The sequence below is a fragment of the Typopeltis vanoorti genome, chromosome 4, assembly GCF_054136105.1.
Source record: "Typopeltis vanoorti isolate ZY-2024b chromosome 4, IOZ_Tvanoo_1.0, whole genome shotgun sequence".
Lineage (NCBI taxonomy): Eukaryota > Metazoa > Arthropoda > Arachnida > Uropygi > Thelyphonidae > Typopeltis > Typopeltis vanoorti.
In genome coordinates this window covers 32,199,793-32,224,596 of record NC_143552.1, presented here as the reverse complement: position 1 = coordinate 32,224,596, position 24,804 = coordinate 32,199,793, and the positions used below count along the sequence as shown (strand labels likewise).

Below are 24,804 nucleotides of genomic sequence, written 5' to 3'. Positions count from 1 at the left end.
AATGATATTGTCACATGGCTACAGAGAAGATGTTCAGTTGTTTGCAGATGATGTGAAACTTTAAGGGTTATTAGTAATAGTGCTGATGTTTCGTTTCTTCAAGAGGATTTGAATAAGCTGGAAAGGTGGGTAAATAAATGGGCATGTCAGTTTAATGCAACTAAATGTAAGGCTTTGAAATTAGGGATCAACAGACAGAATGCTTTATACTCACTTTAGTAGAGTTGTATTGGAAGAACTGGAGGTAGCAAGGTCTTTGGGTGATTCTAAGTAGAAATTTGAAGTTCAGAGTATATATTGCGAAGATTATGAAGACATCTCAGAGAACTGCTGCAATGCCGGCCTGGTTGGCCAAGTGGTTAGCATATCCACTCTCCAGCCAAAAGGCTGCCGGTTCGAATCCCATCGTGGGCATGGATATTTGTGACTCTCTGAAAATACTAATGGTGGTGGCCAGTAGATGGCATTGGTGTAGATCATTCACTGAGAGTTGTATAATAGGCTCTCTCTTGATTATGTGACCCCTCCAAGGAGTTCAAAGACTCCTTGGAGGGGTCACATAATAATATTTAATGAGGACATTCAAACACAAGAAATAAAAAGGTGGTGTTCCCATTGATAAAGCTTTGATCAGAGCAGCATCTGGATTTGCTATGTTCAGACCTGGTCCCCAGATTTGTAGGGGATGAAGTAACCTTGGAAAGGGCACAGAGATGGATAACAAAAATGATATCAGGATTGGACAACGTTGATTATGTGGATAAATTGAGGGCATGCAGACTGCAGAGTTTAGTGGATAGAATACAAAGAGATTATACGATTGAGACATTTAAGTTGCTGGAGAGATTTTTCATATGACAGAACAAGGGGAATTAAAAAGCAGAAGAAGTACACTTTTTCATGGAGAGTGGTAGGAGCATGGAATGCATTGCCTCAGAGGGTACTCATCATCAAATTCCTGATATATACCCTCAAGGGGTGTACAGGATATAACAGTACTACATGAAAAATTTACATCATTACTAACTTCCTATCTACAATTTTCCTCCAAATCAGTCTGTTACCTGTCAAGACTTCAACATTATCAGATCTTATATTTCTATCTTCTAAGGCACTTTTTACTGTATCAATTCACCTATATCTTGGTCTTCCTCTGGGTATTTTTCTTGCCAACCTGGAAGAGAACACTTGTTTTGCTAATCTCTCCTCTCCTATTCTGTTTAAGTGACCATACCACCTGAGATTAGCTCTGCTAATGCATTCCTGGATGCTGACAATGTCTAGTTCTTTTTTAATATCCTCGTTTTTAATATCATATTGCCATTGATGCCATCTGTTCGTGCCCCTAATCTTCCTCAAGACTCTCATATCTGCAGTCTCTAGTCTTTGGTCAAATGTTTTACTTCTGACCCAGCTCTCAGATCCATAAGTTAACACATTCGCTGCCACGCTACTTTGGCATAGTCTGTTCCCGTACGCCGAGCAATTTCACTTCTTCAAGGTCAGTACGGTAATCTCTTTGCCGGCGGCAAGCATCATACAAGTATACTCGTAGCTGGCTTGGGTAGCTCACATACGAACTACGAGTATACTCGTAGTTGGCAGTGAACGTGTTAAAACTGGTTTGAACACTGTCTTGTATACAGCTAATTTAGTGTTCTGACTAATTTCTCTCTTATTCCATATGAAATTATTCAATTGACTTCCTACCATACCAGCTTTGTTGATTTTGTTGTCTATTTCTATATTTAATTTACCATCTTCAGTAAAAATCGTGCCTAAGTAGCTGAAATGTTTTACTTGTTCCACAGGTTCTCCATTGACAACACAGTTGACATTTTCAATACTTCTGCCTATTTTCATTGTCTTTGTCTTGTTATTGCTGATTTTCATACCATTCAGAGGGTACTTAAAGTGCAAATAGTCTTGTAAATAGCCCATGATGAGTCTTTTAACTCTATGGAGGTCATGAAAATAATAATTGAACTTTTTTATGAGTGATCATTTTATGATCTTTTTTAGATTCAAATCCTTTGTATATCCTTGTATCCAGAATTAGCATGATGATATCACTGTCAGCAATAACACAGTCAATGAGGCTTTTCTCAATTCTTGTGTCATCTCTCCACATGATCTCATGCACATTTTTATGGCAGTGTTAACATGGTGTTGGTAATGTCTAGTCTACTTATCATATTGCAAAAATTTTCAGTCCATTTTCTGCATACCAAACTGGCAGCAAATATCATTCATTGATACATCTAGAAATGCCTATACCTGCAGGTTAGTCTCCCTCTCTCTCTCTCTCTCTCTCTCTCACACACACACACACACACACACACACACACAAAGAGCTGCAATACTGGTGATCAAACCTGAAATTGAGGCAATATTAATTTCTCAGGACAGCAATGAGGACATGGTACTTATCGAAATTACATACAGTGGAATTAAAACTTTTGCTGATTAATGCAGCCAGGTTGCCACTCCCTGCTGCATCCTCTTAAGGTCAGTATTTCTGACTAATCCGTGTGTGTTCACGGGGCCGGTTTACCTGTTCTGGGGAACAAAAAAACGTGACTTTCCAGGATAAAAAAACCCCACCTCCATATGAGACTGGCTAACTCACCTTTAGTCGAAAGAGACCAGATAAAGGTTCCTCACGTCACTGGCAGGAATTGAACCCAGGTCTTTCCAACCAAAGGGCTTCGTCTATACTGAATGAACCACAGAGGCTGTAGACTATCATACTGACATAAAATACAACTTAGAAAAAAATGGGCAACAGCTTATATTTTACCAACAATCAAGGCTTAATTCTTGGAATGGATAGTAATGCCCAGGGCCGGCAGAAGAGGGCATGCAGGCGCTGCCGCCGGGGCACCGTTCATAAGTTCATTTTTAAGAAACAAAAAAATCTTAGAATGATCAATATTAAAATAAATATTGGCCGGATACACCGAATAAAAATTTAAGAAAATTGTATATTACCACTTCTTTGATCAGCCGGCTGTTTACAATTTTGCAGCGAGAGCAGGCTGAATGTTGTGTCTACTGCAGTCTATCTAAAGTGAAATGGTTAATGGTTTTTATGTGCAGAAACCAATTTTTGTACAAAACGTATGTTGCTAGTTAACCAGTCATATGGTGCGCATCTCAGTAGGCTACTGACAGCAGCGCAGTGCGGACTATTATTTCATCTCTGTGTTGTGTTGTGTAATAATTTCTTGTGGGTATAAAATAGAAATGGAATAAAAAATTAAACAAAGTTATCCGGTGCACAAAATCGTAAGCGTCATGCTGCGAAAGAAGCAGATGTTAAGAAACAAACTGGGACTCTTAATAAATTTGTTAAGATATTAAAATATTCTGATGCAGATTATAACCAACTCGATACATCAGAAATCAGAGTTGAAGAACCGTGCATCATCCAGTTTTCATGAAAGTACTATTGCAACTGTTGAACAAAATAACAAGACACATGATTTAAGTGAAAAACAGGAGAAGATTTAGTTGTAGTTGACCACGAAATTAACACATTGTTAGTCTCTGTAAATTTAGAAGATCCAGGTGAATGGAGAAATATTGATGAAAAATTACGAGTTGTTTTAATTGAAATGGGGCCTGTTCAAAAGAAAAAATATAATATATCCCAGAGATACATATGGTCATAAATTTGGCAACGTGTATTATAATTGAAAAATAGAAAACAGTGACCTCGTGCCAAGAACATGGCTCATTTATTCCGAAACTTTAAATTCTGTTTTTTTGCTTTTGTTGCAAACCTTTTGCACCTACCGAATCAAGTAGTCTTGTAGAAGGCTATAACGATTGTAGAAATGTAAGTACGACTTTGCATATACATGAGACTAGTTTAACTCACATGAAAAATTTCTTAAAATGTAAGGAAGACAATAAAAATTTAAAAAACAAAACTACTATTGATTGAGAGAGAATGGAAAAGAAACATTGGACGAGTGTTTAGAATGCTTGATTGAAATTATAAAATTTCTTGGTAGCCAAAATTTAACTTTTCGTGGATCATCTGATAAATTATATGAAAGGAATAACAGCAATTTTTTAAACTTAGTCTAACAGTTTGCGAAGTTTGATCCCGTTATGGAAAATCATGTTGAAAGGACCCTACCACAAAACAATAGAGTACACTATTTGAGTAAAGATAGTCAAAATGAAATATTGGAAACTTTAAGTAACACAATCAGGGATACAATTTTATTATCAATTCGAAAATCTAAATATTATTCCATAATTTTAGACTGCACACCTGATGTAAGTAAAACAGAACAAATGACCATTATTATTCGCTTTGTTTCCTGTAACAATGGAATTGTTAAGATCAGGGAAAACTTTTTAGGTTTCACAGATATATCAGAGTCCACAGGACGTGATTTATGCACAACAATAATGGAACAACTGGAAAATTGGAACATTCCCATTAAAGACATGCGAGGTCAAGGGTATGACAATGGGGAAAATATGAAAGGGAAAAAATATGGGCTCCAAAATTTGCTTTTAAACAAAAATCCTCGAGCTTTTTACGTGCCATGTGCTGCTCATACTCTAAATTTAATCATTAACGATGCAGCCAAAGTGAATGCAGATACAATTAGTTTCTTTGCAATTATTCAAGAAATATACAATTTCTTTTCATTCTCTTACAAACGTTGGGCAATCCTTTTAAAGTTCGTAAAAAAATTAACATCGAAACAGCCATCAGATGTGATGGGAAAGTAAAATTAATGCAATCCGCCCTCTACGATATCAGTTAAGAGAAATTTTAAATAATGAAGATTTTAATAAAGAAACTCAGCATGAAGCACAAACATTATGTGCTAAAATAAAGGACTACAAATTTATTTGCTCTCTTATAACTTGGCATGATTTACTTAACAGAATAAACCCTGTGAGTAAAATGTTTCAAGACAAATATATGAACATCACACTTGCTGTAGAATCTATCGAAAACTTAAAAATATTCTTACAAGAGTATCGATCAGATACAAATTTTAAAGAAGTTCTAAAACGGCAAAAGAACTGAGTGAAGAGGTGGACAGAGAACAAGAATTTAAAAAAACTGGTACGGAAGTCTGATGACGAAAGAATACACAGCAATTTGACTACAAGCATCATGACGAAACGCCACAATCGCCAGAAGATAAATTTACAGTGAATGTGTTTTATACACTTCTAGATATTGTAATGTGTTCGTTAATAGAATGTTTTGAACAACTAAAAACATATTATGATAATTTCAATTTCTGGTATAGATTACTACAAATTAATAACGAAGATTTACGAAAAAATTATGACGATTTAGAGATTCTCTTGAAGGACGGCGACAGTAAAGATGTAAATGCAATAGAACTATATGACGAATTATGTGCTTTCCGGGATATTTTTAGGAAGGATAATTTAAATATTTAAAACCCTTTCGATATTCTTAATTTTATTTTGTCCAATAATTTATCTTTCCCTAACTTTTCAATTGCTTTAAGAATACCATTAACCTTACCTGTTAGTGTAGCGAGCGGTGTATGTCCCTTTTCCAAGTTGAAATTGATTAAAAGTAGGTTTTAATTTAAAACCTACTTAAGAACAAGTATGTCACAAAAAAGGCTTGCTAGTTTCGTGTTAATAGCTTTGAAAATGATATATGTACAGAATTAGATGTTAAGACCATTATTTCTAATTTTATGAATATGCAATCAAAAACCTTAAAATTTTAATTTAAAAAAATGTCAAGTATATTTATGTGATTTAATTTATTTTCTGTTATTCTGTAAAGATGTTATTTTTTGAATACTTATATTAAATGTTCTAATTATTTCTGAATTCTTTTCTTATTTTCTCATCTATCTTGAGTTTCTTTTATTTTCCTAAAAGATAGTTCCACTTATAAAAATTATTAAAAAATTTTTACAAGTTACTAAGAATTTAGTAACTTGTAAAATGCAAGAATTTTTTAAACTTTAGTTCAAATAAATTTTAACTTTAATTTTGTTAGCAATTCGGGTTGGTGAGAAGGCTATAATCCCTGTATCATTATATTCAACGATTAAAGTGAGGTGGCTTTATCAAAATTTGCTTTAACTTTTGAGAATTTTTTGAATATTTGGGTTTTTACCGATTATCCTACTTAATCAACACCCGCGGTTCATTACATTTAGCGAACCAACGTGTGGCTGTTCTGTCAAAATTTATTTAAGAAATTTCAAATGATTAAAATTTTTATTATCGTAAAAGAACCACACAAGCCCGGAGCGTTACAGGGGCGCTTAGATAGACATTGCATGCAGGCGACAAAGACCCTAGCGCCAGCTCTGGTAATGCCCATTTGGTTTTATGGTTTAACAAGAGCACAAACAATACAGGTAAAAATCTGGAAGAGTTTTTAGCATCAAATTCCCTACACATGCTGAATGATGACTGTAACACCCCATCATTTGAAAATACCAGAGGAAGCAGCATCATTGATCTGACAATAGCAAACAACACTAATTTACCACAGGTTTCTGAATGGAGATGTGAGGAAGAGGAAAACTGTTCTAATCATTGCATATTAAGTTTCATGAGCAGTAGCAAAAATTTAAATGATATACACAAGACAAACCATCACATTAACATCAAGTACATCAAGTACTTGATGACAATGAATCAGCAGATGAAGAAATCTGCAAAACTTACAGACAAAGAATGGAAACAAACAGATACAGACAATCCTTATGATGATTTATTTACAACTAAGAAAATGTAGTCAGTATTAAGATCTATGAAAAACTTCTGGAGAGAACAGAATAATCAGCGATATATTCCTAAGAGCATTTGTTGAATTCTCCGAGTTCATAACTACAGTTTACAACAAATGCCTAAAAAGAGGGCAATTTCCTTTATTATGGAAACTCGAAATTTATACCCATAATCAAACCAGGAAAAGAAACATCTGACGAAATTAGCAAATACAAGCCAAACACGTCTCATAAATTTTGCTGTAAGGTACTAGAAAAACTTCTGATAAACTGAATAATGAATTTTATCTACTCAAGAGACTTATTAAGCAACAATCAATATGCATTTAGACCTCAGTCGAGCACAATACATGCAATTGGAGGTTAAAGAGTTCATAGAAGACAGTCTACAGCAAAAAAAAAAAAAAACTTACTGCTGATCTCATTTTGTGTTCAAAGAACCTTCGATGCTGTGTGGTAGTCAGCCATAATTAATTAAGTGATTTCATATGTCCAAAAAACATACTCTACCTCCTTAAAAAAAATTATTTTATAGACAGAAGAGCCACCATAACATTAAAAAGCACAACCGTAATGAAAGAAGTCAAACAAGGTTGTCCACAAGGTTCCTACTGTGGACCAGATTTCTGGAACATCCACTATGACTCACTATTAAGACTTCCTTTCCCTACTGAAACAAAAGTCACAATTTTTGGAGATGATCATGATTCGGGAACATGATAGCTTGCTGTTAGAAGTAACAGCCAATGAAATTCTTTAAAATTGCAGAGTGGGCATGCAAGAAGAAAGTTACCTTCAATAGCACCAAGTCTAAAGTGCTCCACATCTCGCATAAAAAATCAAAACAACCTGTAAACAGTCCTCCTAAATGGGGATGTTCTTGAGGTAAACAGTGAACTAAAATTCCTAGGTATAACAATAGATGAAAAATTTACCTTCAACAAGCACATCTCATATGTTGCCAAAAACAAAAAAAAAAGCTTACAAATAGTAAACTTTCTAGCTAAGTTGGCAAGGTTAAAGCGGGGGATTAGGCCAATGAGCGCTGAAAACAATATATACCAGAGCTATACTACCATTGATATCTTATGCTAACACATGCCTGGAAACATACACTAAAATCAAAGAAAAGCCGACCAAAGCTAAATTCATATGGCCTTATTGCCATATGAATAATTAAAGGATACAGGACAATATCTTTCAAATCAGCTTGTGTTATTGGTAGTCTAACACCAGTGGCATAGCTAGGGGGATGTGGAGGGGGCGGCCTGCCCCAGGCGGCACTTTGAACCTTTTTGAACTTTTGCAGTTAATTCTAAAATACAGTAAAGAACTCAGTTCCAAATATTGTAATGCTACTGCGAATTTTCCTCACAATTGCTGTAAGTGTTGCAAGTTGTGAGAGGAGTTTTTCTAAATAAAATTTGATTACTGACTTCGCCAATGTCATCGATTTTGCTAAACAGAAAAGCAAGAAAAATAACACTTTAGAATGCTGAAATTAAAGTTTTACTTCAAAAATAAAACTAGCGTTTTAATTTATTTCCCTATACGTTGTTTTGACTTTTTGTAGTATTTTTGGTGTGTATTGAGAGGGGTGGCAAACTCAGGGACCACCCCAGGAAGCAACAGCTCTAGCTACGCCACTGTCTAACACCGATCTTTCTGAAAATTGCAAGAATTTTCTCTTATATATGAAGCCGCTTCTGAAAGATAGAACAGAAATTACAACATTGATCCAAATAGCTATGAACATCCACTTCACTACTGTAGCTGGCCTCACCCAGCAAAGAAAACATATATTAAGGAGAAAGAAAGTTCTGAAAGTGACAATTTCCATATCATCATCTTCCTTATACCCTCTTTTACCTTGCGGTGTCGAGGGTCCATTGATCATCAGACCTCACTCCGTTTACAGGATAAGGTGGTCAGCCTTATGCCCCGGTGTATCCTATGGCCTGTAGTGTTGAGTTCTCAAGGCCAGTTTGCCTGCTTTGCGGGATGAAAAACCCCAGAATAAACTGGGGAAAAAACCCTGCTGTCCACGCCCAAGACTGGCTAACTTGGCTATGGCTGAGGAAGATCCTTCAGCTCCTCACGTCACCGACGGGAATCGAACCTAGGACACTCCTTCCCCAGGCATATGGTTGCGAAGCGCATAGCCACTATACACTGATGGAAGTAAAACAGAAGGGAATACTGTCTGTAATATGCAATGAAAGAACAGCCAACGTTCCCTTCTGTTTTACTTCCATCAGTGTGTGTGTATATATACACACGCACACACACACTGTATAATGGAAATTGTCACTTTCAGAGCTTTCCTTCTCCATAATATGTTTTCTTTGCTGGATGATGCCACCTATAGTAGTGAAGTGGATGTTCATAGCCATTTGGATCAATGTTGGAATATGCAATCTAGAACATTGCTCTAGATTGCATCTCCTCTGTTCCAACAACCAAGCAGAACAACTTGCTATAGTTCATTCACTTTCATATCTCTGGGAATTAGAACTCAACACTTTTCATCAAAAGACAGCAACAATTTACAATGACAGTAGAAGCATTATAGATAGCATAAAAAACCTGAACAACCGTTTAGTGTTAATAGAACAGACAAGAAATCTGGTTTGAAATCTCTCTAGAGGGATGGAAAATCAAGTTCTGCTGGGTGGAGGTGCATGCTGGGATATCAGGAAATGAGAGAGCAGATCAGATGGCTAAAGAAGCAGCTAGAAACAAGTTATCAAAAGTACTTGAAATCAGCTATAAAAACATTTTCAGAAGAAATAAGCCTAAACTTGTAGGAAGAAGAATGGAAAACATCAAAAAATGGAAAAATAAAAGAATCCTTGCCAAGTATCAGAAGCAGACTCTGGCTGAAAAAACATCTCTCCAGGTTTAACAAAGCTACTAATGGGACATGGAAAATTAAGATACTACCTACACGGATTCCATATCCTGGAATCCCCATCATGCATTTGTTGTCTGCACCTTCAACAGACTGTCGATAACATACTTTACGACTGTCAGCTATAAACAACACATCATCACTTCTGGAGAAAAGTGGCTAGTGTTAAAACAGACTTATCCAAAAGTATTACTTAGAATTAATTAATTTTACCAATAAGACAACTTCCAGTCATTGTAATAGTGTAAATATATATATATAATTAATTTTTTTAACGTGGGAATACTGTATATCAGGGTTACCACGTAACTTTATAAGCTTGGTTATTTAACTCCTAATCCCAAGTATGCAAACAATTAAGTTTGCGCCTGAAACATAGTTCAAGTCTAAAGATGATACAACACCAGGGCAACTCATTGTAAAGGTGTAAATTACACCTTTACAATGAGTAAAGGTGTAATTTACATGTAATTTTTGTAATTAGCATGTAATTTTTGCAGTATACATCACACAGTGCGTGTACTGCAAAAATACATGCAGTAATGTATTTTGCATCACTGCAATACATTTGCAGTATACATCTTTTATTGCAGTATGTATATTTTAGTGAGATGTGCTTTACATTATGGGAAAATACTAAGAATAGTGATCAGAGCTTTACCCACCTTCACAATGAGTTGCCCTGGTGTTGTACCATCTTTAGACGAACTATGTTTCAGGCGCAAACTTAATTGTTTGCATACTTGGGATTAGGAGTTAAATAACCAAGCTTATAAAATTACTTGGTAACCCTAATATACAGTATCCCCAAGTTAAAAAATTAATTACATCTATATCTCCTCCAGAGATTCTTATTAAAAATAAAAACGCCTTGTAGCAACTTCTATAGGTAAAGTTGATAAGGCTCTGTATTACTAAACCTTGGTATTTAGGGTCTAGCTACTCACTGAGGAGACCTCAAAAAAGGTTGAAACCGGCTGGGTATTGACCTCACCCATAATGTATTACAGTATACATCTTTTGGGAAAATACTAAGAATAGTGATCAGAGTTTTACCCACCTTTACAATGAGTTGCCCTGGTGTTGTACCATCTTTAGACTTGAACTATGTTTCAAGCACAAACTTAATTGTTTGCATATTTGGGATTAGGAGTTAAATAACCACACTTATAGAATTACTTAGTAAACCTAATATATAAGTATGGATGCAAAGGTCAGAATAGGTATGTATAAATGTAAATATGAATTTGATACAAAAATATAAATGTCACTGAGTACTTGGAAGCTACCTGCAATGAAGCATGTAAGAAATAAATTGCCTCCTGGTAGGTTACTATTGGGAGGAAAATGCAAAAACACAGACAGGAAGAATTGGTAGTGTGCCTTGAAAATATAAGAAATAACATGATATAATGATTAATATAGTTTTGGACATGCCTATACACAGGATCTATCCTTTTCTATCTATAATGGAACAGTTATGTACAGAAGCCACCAAAAATCTTAGAAGTTATTTTGGAATCAGTATTAGGAATAAATCCTCCTCCTCCTCCCCCCAATATCAACAAATACAGTTGCATTAATTTATCCAGAATTTTGGAGACTGTGATTCTAAACCCACACCCTCGAAACTGCAGTCCTTGTTTTGCTTTTCCATTACAGTCTGAATTGTTTCTTCTAGTCAATTGATATTGTAGTATCTTGTTTATGGCAGGTCCTTTTATACTCTAAGGATACTGGTTTAATCTCATATCAGCAGCTTAATAAATTCATAATTTATTTTTTTTTAATTTTTTTTAATTTTATTTTTTTTTATGGTATTGCTATTTAAACCATTCAAATATATATATAATAGCAATATATTGGTTGCAGAAGATCTTGAAGCTCCAATGATTATGCAATACATGGTTTGTCAAATGAAGAACCAAAAAGGAGTAAAGTCCATCAGCATAGCTATGAATAGAAGTTGAGGCCAGTAAGAGAAGATTGTAAATTAAAGATGCCAAGAAATTATATTCTTGGCTTAATCCTTTATCCATGTGTAAGCAAACAAAGTTTGTACCTGAAGTAATTTCAAGACTGTGCAACTCTTATATAGAGGCTAATGACTTCACATCACTTGCCTTATCCAATAATACAAAGCACATATCCTTATGGACATGTGTGATGCTGTGCATTATAGTAAAATAAAAATACAATTTATAGTATAACCAAGAGGGAAAACTTCCAACATCCATCTCTAATCCAAGAGAAGATTGGTTTGGAAAGTTTTTTCTGCTTTGTTACTATGTATATTATATTTAACAAGAAATTTTATTCTTGTGTTAATCCTAGTGTAAACATAAATATGAAGAAATTCATAGCTAGTCTACTTGTATGTTTTCATAATGTAAAAAACGTCATAAGGGTCACTACCTAGACTGGTTTCAAACTTTATTGAGGTCTCATTGGTGAGAGACTGCCCCAAGAAGATACCAAGCTTAAATATATGCAGAAGTCACACACACACAAGTAGAAAAGGTGCATCATTATGTACCTTTCATTCATTCATTGTAATTGGAGAATTGGGTGGAGACAGTTGTAGAGTAGGTGCCCTCCATTGACGAGTCTTTGGACTCCTGGAGGTGTCATGTAATATACAGTATATTAGTACTGTATATTACACACAACTAATATACAGTATATTAGTACTGTAGATGGGCAAGGATGATACATTAAAAAAAATAATAAGATAATTTACATTTTGTTTAAAAACTGGATATTTCAAGTTATAACTTCAATTATATTACGAGTTTCCAAATTATTACAGTGCAACCACTCACAATTTGTGTGTGAAATAGCATTGTCATGCACCAAAATCACATCCCTTGTCAGGAGTCCTGGTCACCTGTGTTGAATGTTGGCTTGTCCAACATTGCATTGATTGTTCCTCCCTTTGGCAAGAAGTCCAACAGAATGCCTTGGTGATCCCAGAAACTGTGGCCATGACTTTTTGGACAGTGGGAACAGTTTGTGCATAGGAGATTGTGAATGTTTCCAGGTTGTGTAGTCTTATTTATTCTCTAAGGTAAAGTGATAAACTCATGTTTCATCTCCTGTAACTAGGTAAGAGAGAGAACATCCCCATGTTTGTCACTGTATCTCAACAGATTCTCCAGACATCCTGATACATGTTGCCTTGTGCCCCTCTGAGAATTGTCAATGCACCCAGCAGCAGCACACCTTTTGAAAGCCAAGGACATTGTGAACAATTTCATAAACAGTAGGCTTCCTCAACTGCATTTCACGCAGTTTCACTCACCAGTCTTCATGAACAGTACCCACATTGCGCCAAGAAACGCACCTGCTTCTTTGACATTACCTTTTTTGCCATACACAGCAACCAGTTCATGGTGGCTGTCACTTAGTGAAGCCCCTTTTGCTTGCAAAAAATGAATAACTTCATAGACACCTGCTTTGGACTACACTTGCATAGTAGCTGCCATCTTACAACTGGAATTAGCTGCGAGGCAACAGTAGTGCCACACTGCAATGGGAGTATTTTTGAACATTTTCTCATTCTCTTTTACTATTATTAAGAAAAAAAACTTGTTACCTCACTTTTTGGAAACCTCTCATACATACATATATAATAAAATAGAAAAAAAATAATCTTTAGCCCACTCGTAGTACTAGTATATGCATTAGTACAGATGGGAATGTATATTCACTGTGAATGGACAATTATTTATTAGATTTATATTAATTATGAGTTTATCATCTGCAGGAGTTCACCTATGTAAAAAAAAAAAAAAAGTATTTTAATATTTTTATTCATTTTAACATAAAAAGCTTTATTTAGAATCTGGTGTGGATGCTTATACATTGATTATCACTCATGTTGATGTTTAGAGGAGAAAACATATGTCAAAGGATAATAATGAAGCCGCATTTAGATTTGCTCTCATTACCAAAGATCTGGAAGCCCCCCCCCCCCTTCTTGAGATCTTCAACAAGATTCTAGCACCTACATAGGGGGCACCAGTCAGGACCTGCAAGAGCTCACCTTTACAATTACTCTGTGTTTGCATGCATGTGCTTAGTGTATTTTTTTTTGTGCCCATGAAGATGCCTTGGAAACAAAAGCAAAATATTGGCTTAATAATTTAATAGCTAAATAAATTTAGTTAGTTAATTATTATCCCTAGACTTGTATTTTCTCCTGCAATCATCAACATGAGTGAGTTTATTTAGAAATAATACTAACATATGGTGTTTTAACTGCTCCATGAGTATATGATTATACTTGCTTATGGTACATCTTTTGAGTTGCAGGGATAAAACTTATAAGGTTCTGCCTTCTGAAGGAGTCCTGGCCAATGCTCTTGGTGTGTTAATTATAATATTTTCAATTCTTGTTGGTTATTTAACTATAATGCCCCAGTTTAGAAGACAACTACTACCTGAAGAAGCAAACTTGCAAATGGAACTTCCTCTTACAAGCATGTAATTGTGTTAAGAATTGTTATCTTTTCATTATTTGAGAAATTAAATTGGAGATAATATCAATTGATATAATGTATTTAATGAATTTAAATTTAATAAGAGCTTTTTTTTAAAATAAAATATGATAAAGTACATAACATTAATTAATCAATGCTATTTATATTTCATAATATTATACATTTCACTGTGCATTGTGCATTTAGCATCATCCAGTTCCATCCAATTCCTGCCTATCTTTAGTTGGATTGAGTCCCCTAATTAGAGGTTATAGGCAATTTATTACAACTGGCTTTCCATCCCTAAGGATAAATATTTATATCTGTAGATGTGTGTGTGTGTGTGTTCACTGGGCTGGTTTGCCTGTTTTGAGGGATGAAAAACACAAGCTTCTGGGAGAAAAAAAGCCTGACACTTCCATATGAGACCAGCTAACTTACCTTTAACTTTATTTTATTCATGTGGGGATCCCCCCCCCCATTCCTCGACTGTCCCTTAAGACTATTGAGGAACAGGGCATGTAAAATGGCTGTCAGTTCAATGTTAGTAAATGTAAAGTCATTTACTTTGATATGGTAAGATATCCAATGTCATATTATATTGGTGGGTTTAGGCTGGAAGAAATTGATCACTAGTAATCTTGGAGTTTTAGTGGATAGGAAGTTGACGTTCAAGGGCCATATAGGAAAGATTGAAAATACAACTCAGAGGATAATTGCAATGCTGAAAGAACCTTGACATGTAAAGATAAGGAAGTCATTTTTGCCTCTTTACAAGGCCTTGATAAGACTTCACTTAGGATATAATTGCACAGGCCTGTCTCCTGGTTTCCATGATGATTCTGATACATTGGAGAGGGAGTGCAAAGGATAGTGTTAAAAATTGTATCAGTATTGTGGAATACAGATTATGAAGATAAATTGAGAATTTATAGACCACAGACACTAACAAACAAGAGGAAGAAGAGCCATATGATTGAGACTTACAAACTTCTGAAAGGGTTATATGGAATTTCAGCTGATAGAATTTTTCATTTTACGGAGGGTGGGGAAAGGACAAGAAAGCATCCTTAGAAGTTGAAAATGAATGCTGTCAAGAAGGGGCGGGGGTAAGAACTAGATTTTTCTTTCATACAGTGGTGCATGATTGGAATGGTTGCCATTGGATATAACGAGTTCAGGTAGCGTGAATTAATTTAAGAACAGGTGTGAAAGCTGGTGCATGTAATATGTGGCCTCCCTCGATGAGTCCCTGACTCCGTAGAGGTCTCTTTTAATAATAATAATATAAATTAACCTTGAATTGTTAAATGCAGAGCCTCCATAGCTCTTTGACTGGAAAGAGCTGGGTTTGAATCCCAATATAATATGACATTGGATATCTTACCACACCAAAGTGAATGACTTGACATTTACTAACATTGAACTGACAGCCATTTTACATGCCCACAATTCCAGTCTATTCAAATCATTCTGCAAGCTGCATTCCTGATTACTGTGCATTCCTTTGCATCATCAGCAAATAGCTGTATGTCTCTTGTCAAATCCTCCTAATGTCATTAATGTATAGATTGAATAACATTTAACCAAGTATTGATCCCTGTGGTACATCACTGGTTACCTTAAATCATGTACATGCATATGATTATAGCATCTGATATACCACTTTTTGATATCTGTTAGTCAGCTATTATAAAATGTCTTTTATAATAGAGTCCCATGTTCTTCACTTTAGGCAACAGTCTTCCATGCTGTATTCTGTCAGAAACCTGAGCAAAGTCCAAAAGTATCAAGGTATATTCATTCCCTTTGTCTAACTCAATGGTATCATTATTATAGAATTTGAGCAAGTTGCTCAAACATTATCTTTCCTTAGTAAACCCATGCTGTTCATTGCAATTACCCATTCCTTGATGCAAGTTATAACTGCCTTTTCCAAAATCTTCACCACATAGTTTGTTGTCCTATAAAGAAATTCCCAGTGTCAGCATTTTGCCAAGATCAGATGATACACATGATGACCCACATGCAAAACACCCTTAATTTCTAGCCAAATTAGTAGTTGCCTGTAGTTTGCTATTGCATATGGTCAGGTAGTAGGATAAGAACTGGTCTTAGAGGCTTTTCACATGACAGTGATGTGCATCTTGGGAATGTGGAAAATTTCTGCATGGTGAGTTCTCCACTATCTTGCCAAGCATTTCACATTTGTTATTCTCCTCCGATAAAGCTTGTTAGCAGTCAGGAATATTCTTCCTCATACAGCTCTGGATTTTTTTTAATTATTTTTTTATTCATTCAGAAGTATTAATCCTCTTTCATAAACGTAGCTTTCCATTGGCTCATATAATGCCTGCATCTGTCCATATATAATCTGTTCAGATTAGGTAGTTGTGTTCCTTATGGATACAGTTATTAGCACTATATATCAAGACCCCCCAACACTGGTCTTGGGTTTTTGTACTAGTCCTCATAGTTTCCTTGTAGATCAGTCACAGTAATGCTGCGCTTTCTGTCACTTTTAAAGTAAACAAATACAGTGGGGGAAGGGGGATACATAAACATCTATATTCTGCATTCTATGTATCATATATATATATGCATCAGCATGCTGACGGAAATAGTTATCTGAATCTTATACTGGCTAACTTGGAAACATAGTGGCAGAAAAAAAATCTTTTCTTTTACATCAGCCTTGAAGTTAGCCCAAAAAAAAAAAAAAGACTAAATAACTAATTAGCTGGATAATTGATGTGCCAAATGATAGTAAAATTGCTGGATATGTTATATCGGGAATCAGAGATATAAATCATATGAGGTTTTAAAATTACTTTTTTCATTAATACACAGTTTTTATGTGAGTAACACAAGGAAAAAAGAGTATAGCTTTTAATTTATGAAAGAGGATTATTGTTTATGGATTAAAAAAAAAAAAAATCCAGAGCTGTATTATTCATGACTGCTAACAAAGTTTATGGGAACAGAATAACAAAAGCAAAAGAGTATAGCATCTGACGTTGAGTTTTAGTCATATTGTTAAAAAATATAAAGTAAAATAGCATTTATTTCCATTATATCAAATTAAGTGCATGCAGGACGTGAGGAGCTTAAGGATCTTCCTCAGCCATAGCCAAGTTAGCCGGTCTTGGGCAGACAGCAGGATTTTTCTCCAGTTTATCTGCAGTTTTTCACCCTGCAAGCAGGCAAACCAGCCCCGTGAACACACGATACAGTCAGGAATACTTAAGACAATCCTTCCAACCATAGATCTCAATTGTCAGCTATGCCGGTCCTGAGCCCAGATAAAAATGGGGGGGGGGCTGTGCCTCCCCATAAAAGGGGCCCACGGCCATTGCATCACCATATGGAATGAATGAAGTACATACAGAATACAAAAGGAAGTGATATACAATATTTGAATATTTTTTATTTATTTATTTTTTTTTTTTAAATGGCTGCTATGTGCTTAACACTGATAAAGTACTCCAGAAAAGATAACTGCTATTTTGTGTGTTGTCGACGTTTCTTGCATTTTAATATACTCTTGTTTACTTTTGATGTTGCTCTCAGTAGTTTCTCAGAATGTTGCTGACATGATGTTTCCCCAAGAGAGGTCATGCCAGTCCTAAACCTTTTGAATAAAGAAGAGCAACATTTTTCCTATTGGCTCTTCACCTCATGCATGGATGATCAAAAACACTGGTACATTTATATTAGTATCATATCTGTTGTTTCTCACTTCTGTTACTAAATGCTGTATCTACAGTATCATACTTAGTTGCAACTTTGTTAGGACCCCTAAAACATTTGAGGATGAAGAATTTATGCTCAAGGAATTTTTGGTTTGGCACCAGAGCTCCCCTCCCACCACAGGCCCACATATGGACATCCACTGGCCAGCAAGCAATGGCTGTGCTCAGGAGTGGAACGCCAGGGCTATTCCAGATGTTACACCAACACAACAGCAAGCCTTAGATCCTCACCATGGACCATGGGGTGAGAGACTTACTGCAACACTGTTGACCCTTGCAGGCAAGCCCACTAGCCAATTGATCCTGGCTAGGCCATCCAGGACCTCTCATCTTGCCAAAGTAGTGCAAGATTACCAGGATCTCCCCCCCCCCCCTTTCGATGTTCACGGGTCGCACTGCATGGTGGCAGGGCATTGAAACCCAGTGACAGTGGTCTGGAAGAAAGGATAGTAAAAAAACACTCAGGAGAAATAGATCGAAGAATATGGGAAGAAAAGTAATGAAAACGAGGAAGAATGAAAAGGTCCCTTCCACCACGAACAGGTGCCCCCTGGGGAGAAGTCTAAATTTGGATAGATTAGCGATCTGGAAGATAACTAAATTGTAAAAATGGTTGTACTTCAAGTGTGTCTTTCTGTTTTTAATTTTGTTAATAATAACAATATTGGAATTCAAATAAAAACACAGTAAAGGTGGACTAGTAAGAAAGTAGAAATATTATTAATTTCTTTAATTATATCTACTCCAGAAATATGTAATCTGAGAAATGAAATATGTTCTTGTGTCCTAAACCAACTAAAAAAAAAAGTTATATACAGCCTCTGTCCAAAAAGAAACCGAAATTTTCGAAAATAGAAGAAACTAGTGGTGCCACCTGTTGTATCTTCATAAGTAGTGTGCCAAAACAGACTGTCAAGAGTGACAGTCTGTTTTGACGAACGGTCGGTGGTCACGATAAGCGCCTCCGTAGCGCAATTAGAAGAACGACAGTATGTTGCGCCCTTCGATTAGAAAAGGCCTAAGTTCGATTCTCGTCATGACGGGAGGAATCTTTATATGGACTTTTTCAATTGAAGGCGAGTAACCGATCTCATACGGAGGTAGCAGGGTTTTTCCCTCTCGGAAACTCAGGTTTTTCATCCCGCATACAGACAAATCGGCCCTTCAGAACACACGCAATTTACAGAGAAAAAATACTAGCTGTGGTGGTTTTGTTGGTTGTGGGCGGTTGATGTAGGCGATTGGTAGCAGAGGTTCTGTGTAGTAGTGGAGACCGACAGGTGTCACGAATAATAATATTCATGCCGTAATCGACAAATTCTCGCTATCAATCGCTTCGAAACTTCGAGATAAAACTCACCATTGACCGTTTGGCCAGGCAAAACGAATTCTTTGTGGATCTTGGAAACAAATCAACATTGATTGTCTTTACTTTTGACTTCTCCAAACGATTTTTTGGCTTTTTTTCGGATGCCCCTCTTCTGGTGGTCTCCGCTCAGCACTCTGGTGCTTTGTTTCGGGCTCATACTCAAAACACCATGTTTCGTCCGGTAACGATCGTTTCAAGGAAGTTTGAGTCCTTGAGCGGTTTTAATGAGGTCCTTGTAGTGTTCAATTCGATTTATTTTTGGTCTTCGGTCAAACTTTTGGGGAACAAATCGCGAATTCAATTTACGAAGGCCCAAACTGTCGGTCAAAATGTTGTGCACAGTTGATTTTGGAATCCCCAATTCATCTTCAATCAATCTCATGGACGATTTCAGGTTTTTCTTTGGACTGAGCGAAGTTAACATACAAAAAGTGCGTGAATTCATCAGTTTTTGGACTGCCCGGCTTTTCTTCGTCCTCAAGCGTCTCACGACCACTTTGAAATCGCTTAAACTACTCGTAAACTTGAGTAGGGGATAAGCATTCATCACCGTATGCTTTTTGAAGCATTTGATGCGTTTCAGTAAAACTTTTACCAAGTTTAACACAAAGTCAATCGCAGCTCTGTTTCAAACTAATTTTCCGGCCGTTTCAACCCACACTGTCACTCTTGGCACTATAACTCTGCTTCTAATGAAACAAATGTCATAAACAGTTGATAACACTAATGAAGGTTGCCGCTTCCGACAACAATAAGATAACAGGTGATGCCACTAGTTTTCTATTTTCGAAAAAAAGTTCGGTTTCTTTTTGGACAGAGGGTGTGTGTGTGTGTATGTATGTATGTATGTAAGTATGTAGTGGGGGGGGGGGTTGATAGCTGTTTCTTATTGTGCGGAATTATGGCCAAATAACTATAGCTGTATATTACAGCCAAATGTATTACACCTGTAAATTGCATGTGCTTTTCTGGCTGGTTTACCTATTTTGCAAGGTTAATAAACCTGAGTTTCCGGGAAGAAAACTTCCTCCATATGAGATTGGCTACTTTCATTTGTGAATATCCTTATAAAGATTCTGCACACATCCTAGACGGCATTCAAACCTAGGTCTCTTGCTGAAAGACATCATCAATAATCTGAGCTACAGAAGTTCTTTGATAGCTAAAACATTGAGAAGTCTAATACTCTCCTTTCCACTTGATCTTTTGTGTTCATTCTTGTTCAGCAGTACTCCATGAAGTCCGAAATGCTAATGTCATTCAAACCTATGGGTTTAAAAGACTCGAGTTTGACTTCCATATAGAATACAGGAAACATTTCTATGGATGATTTTTTCAGCTGAAAATGAGTTAGCTGATCTCATATGGAGAATGCATGACACCATGGAGGAATCCCAACACTCATGTAGGGAGGCTGTTATACTGCACCATCTAGCACAGTGCTTGTCAGTTACTTGCAAGAGGAAAAACTTGACTTTCCAGGAGAGTAAAATCTTGCTATCAGCAAACTCGCCCTCGGGTGAAAAAATGCCTGTATAATGATTTCTTCTAATGACAAAAATTGAACACAGATCTCTTTCAAGCGAGGAGTGTAATTTTCCATTATTCTTCCAGCTACTGTTGTTGGAGTTTGGAATTATGGCTGAAGCAACTAAGGCTGCGCGGTCAGTGTATTATGGCTGTTAATTGTATATGCATGTTATTCTGGTCAGTTTGCCTAATACGTCAATCAATGAAAATCCTGAGATTCCAGAAAGAAAAAGCTCTGCTACTTTCATTATCGTTACGTGACACCCAAGATTTCATCGCGGGAGGGCACTTTACTCTCCTGTGCAACATCTCACCTACTACTTAATTCTCCAACTACATAACAACAGTATTAACATCAACGCCATCTACCACCCAAAATAACAGTTTTTTTTTTTTTTTTGTTAAAAAACGTTTAATTTCTTGCCCAGAAAGCTCTGGAATGACTTTTAATGGGATTATATTGATCAAGTGCATATAATAAACAAAGAGGCCATAACAGTTGACCGCTGCATACAAAACCTTAACAGGAACCAAGGGCTAATCTTACCCGTGATCTGGAAGACCCTTATTAGATCACTCAACTCGCCAGAACTGAATTACAGTGCCAACTATAGAACGTTCCTAAATAACAAGTGATTATGCACGCGCTCTGTTCTTTGTTTAATGTAACTGGAATCGGTTGATTATAGTTTGTAACAGTTTACTTTTTAGTGCCTTACATCAGTTATGTACCCTGAAGATGACAATAGCCTTAGTTGGTATAACATAGTTGTTTATTATATGCACCTAATCAATTTTTTCTTTAATAACGAAACCTGTGGTGCGATCATAATTAAAAGAAACACGTATTAACCACAGTGAAAATTATTTAATTGTAAATATTTCATCCTAAGTATCTTAGGACATCATCAAGAAGACGGTCCATCCTCACGTCTGTCTTTCGCAAGCCTACTTTCTCAGGTCGCTACATTCACAATTCTTCCGCTCATCATCCATCTCAGAAATCTGGCATTATTAAATCACTAGTTTCCAGAGCACACAAATTCTGCCTCCTCTGAAGAATCTTTAAACCAGGAATTAGAAGTAATCAAAAAATACAGCCATCCTAAATGGATATAATTCTAAAACAACTCAAAAAATCAGTCACTTTCCCACACATAAAACCAGATAGGAAGAAGTCAATAGGATTCCCATAACTTACGTCAAAAGGCATCTCTGAACGTCTTCTAAAATTATGAAGAAATACAATTTTGCCACTACTTACAAACCTATCAACCAAAATTACTTGTTACCTTCTCCTAAGGACAAACTCTCACCTTTGATGTTGCCTGGCGTTTATGAGATTCCATGCTCATGCAAATTGTCTTACTTTGGACAGACAGGTAGGTCTGTTCAGAAACAGATCTCGGAACATCAAGACCACATTAGTCTTTTTAAACCGTAGAAATCTGGCCTCTCTCAACACGGAATTGAATATCCAAACCATAGATCCATTGGGAAATGTCTAAACTTTTACATAGATCTTTATATAAACAGTTTATATAAAACGTTTATACAAAGAAAGTTCTGAAGTCCTATTAAACAGACCAAACTTAAACCGCAAATGACGTTCTTACTATTCCTAAAGTATGGGAAATTGTCATACAAAATTGTGGTAATTTTTTTTTTTTTTTTTTTTTTTTTACTTCTGTTACGCACGTTTAATGAGATTCTATTGTAATCGTGCGCCTTAACTGTATGTTATTCCTATTAATTGTTTTAAACTACTGTACTGATGATGTCCTAAGCTTAGGATGAAATATTTACAATTAAATAATTTTTACTGTGGTTAATATGTGTTTGTTTTAATTTTAAGCACTTAATCAATAATCCCATTAAGTCATTCCAGAGCTGCTTTTTTTTTTTCTTCTGAAATTCGTGTATTCTCCCTACCGATTTGCCTTTACGCGGAATGAAAAAAACCCAGTGCCGGTTTTATCATTAGGCGAACCTAGGCAATCGCCTATGGGCGTTAAGATTTCGGGGAGCCAGATTTTGCTACATAGTTCGGAGAAAAATTACAACCTTCGAAAGAAATTAATTAAACCCTTGATTAATAATAAAAAAACTTAAGTAGCCGTCCTGGTGCTCGTTGATGATCCTACATTATTTTCGCTTTCTCTATTTCTTCCACTCCCCTGCTCTCTGTATACTTAACTTCAAGTGCAGAGATTTTTCCTCCTCCTGGCATTTGTCCCAAGATGAGCAGGGAAGTTCTGGGTTTTCCCTCAAATTAACAATCAGTGGTCGCAACTAACCGACTGTTCTCGCTTATCTTCATTCCCTATACACTTAATTCTGTTGATTTAGATTAAGCCCTGTTTTTGCAAGCTCTCCGCGGTCTGAGAAGTTGGGGATTACGTCATTCATTTTCTCACAGAATCGTCTTGTTAATTCAATTCAGTTTATTCTAAATCAGTATAAGAATGCCTTGGGAATTTTCATAGCATTGCAGTGGCAGGGATTCTGATTGGTAGTATTATTGAAATAAGACCTCTGATTGGTCTTTCTCTTCGCTCCCTTTACTTGTCATCATCCCCACTCCGGCATTCTTCTACTGATTTCAGATTAGTTCATTCAAGCTATTTCTTAGGTGACAGTTGAGTCCGATGGCTAATAGTTTTGGTACTTGTGTATCTAACATTCTTACAGCGGCTGAAGAACGTTTGTGGCCAAAATAGCCAGTGTTCTCCATAGAGCAGTATTTCTGTAAGTAATAGCTGTCTATTCATTTCGTATCATTATTTACCTCAGTACCGGCCGAAGTGGATGAAATAGTGACACAAAATTGCACTTCTTATCCATGTTATTCAATGGGTGTTAGAGCTTCGTATCCAGATTTAGCTGACCGTCTATAGACGTCGTGGCCGGTTGGGGGGTACATTATTAAAATCAATAAAATTTCCGAGATTAAAGCTCAATGAAGACGATATTTACGACAGCGGCATACAGTGAACTCGCCTCTGGCTGAAATTTTGAATGATATAAGCATTTTTTCAATAATAAAATGAGGTACGATGTAATGAATGAATGCGTGAAAAGATTAACGACGAAATATTAAAAAGATTGATATTAAAAGATCAAGTTATTCATTTCATAAAATATGCTCGAGAAGAAAAAAAAAAAATCTCTAGTCCAAAATCTCTAAATGTACAAGTTGTTAATTGATGGACTGCAATCTATATTTCCAAGCATAAAAAGTTTCTACTAGAAACCATTTAAAAAATCTTTTTGACACTACTTGTGTGTAATGCTACCGGTGAACCCTAATTTTCTGTACTTAAACGCGTTAAACATATTTACACAATTCGTTAAGTCAGATGCATTTGAGAAATTTGTTAATTATGTTCATAGAAAACGATATTGTCGAATTATTAGATTATAAATGTATCATAGATAAGTTATATAGTTATAACTTATAAGATATATATAATTGATAAATACTTCATTAAGTAAATGTATAAGAATTTATTTGTGAATTACTGAATAGTTAAAGGCCATATTTTTTATAATTAAGTTTATTTTTTATTTATAAATATTTCAGTTAATGGATTTTGAAAATTATTATTATTATTCCGGGCAACTCCAAGGAGTCGACAGACTCATCGAGGGAAGCCCTAACATCATGTCAAGAACAACTATTCGACATTCACACAGTATCTATCATACTTCGCCTTGAACTCATTTACAGTCGTGGCACCCACAACAGACTCTGGCAGCTTATTCCACTCATTCACCACTCTCCAAGTAAAAAACCTAGCTCTAACACCCTTGTTAACCACATTCTTACCCAGCTTCCAATGCATAGCCCCTAGTCCTCCCACCACCAGTCCTATTTTCAAAAATATCTTCTGGATTAATCTTATAGAAACCCTTCAGTAATTTGAATGTCTCAAGCATCTCACCCCTTTTCCACCTATCAACCAATTTTTGCAATCCACAAATCTTCAACCTA

At 36.0% G+C, this 24,804-nt stretch overlaps 1 protein-coding gene across 6 annotated transcripts in view; it reads left to right on the top strand.

The window, feature by feature from the left end:
• Window positions 1-14,266, top strand: part of LOC150107207 (ferric reductase SjCytb561-like) — an 86,779-nt gene extending 72,513 nt beyond the window's left edge. For 5 of the 6 annotated variants that reach the window (XM_090391058.1, XM_090391059.1, XM_090391060.1 and 2 more), the window contains exon 5: window positions 13,987-14,266. In XM_090391058.1, the coding sequence (XP_090247184.1) occupies window positions 13,987-14,167 (181 nt within the window). In that variant the 3' untranslated portion in view covers window positions 14,168-14,266. The remainder of the gene's footprint in view (window positions 1-13,986) is intronic. The other variant, XM_090391057.1, reaches the window with a different exon arrangement.
• Window positions 14,267-24,804: the final 10,538 nt, after the last annotated feature.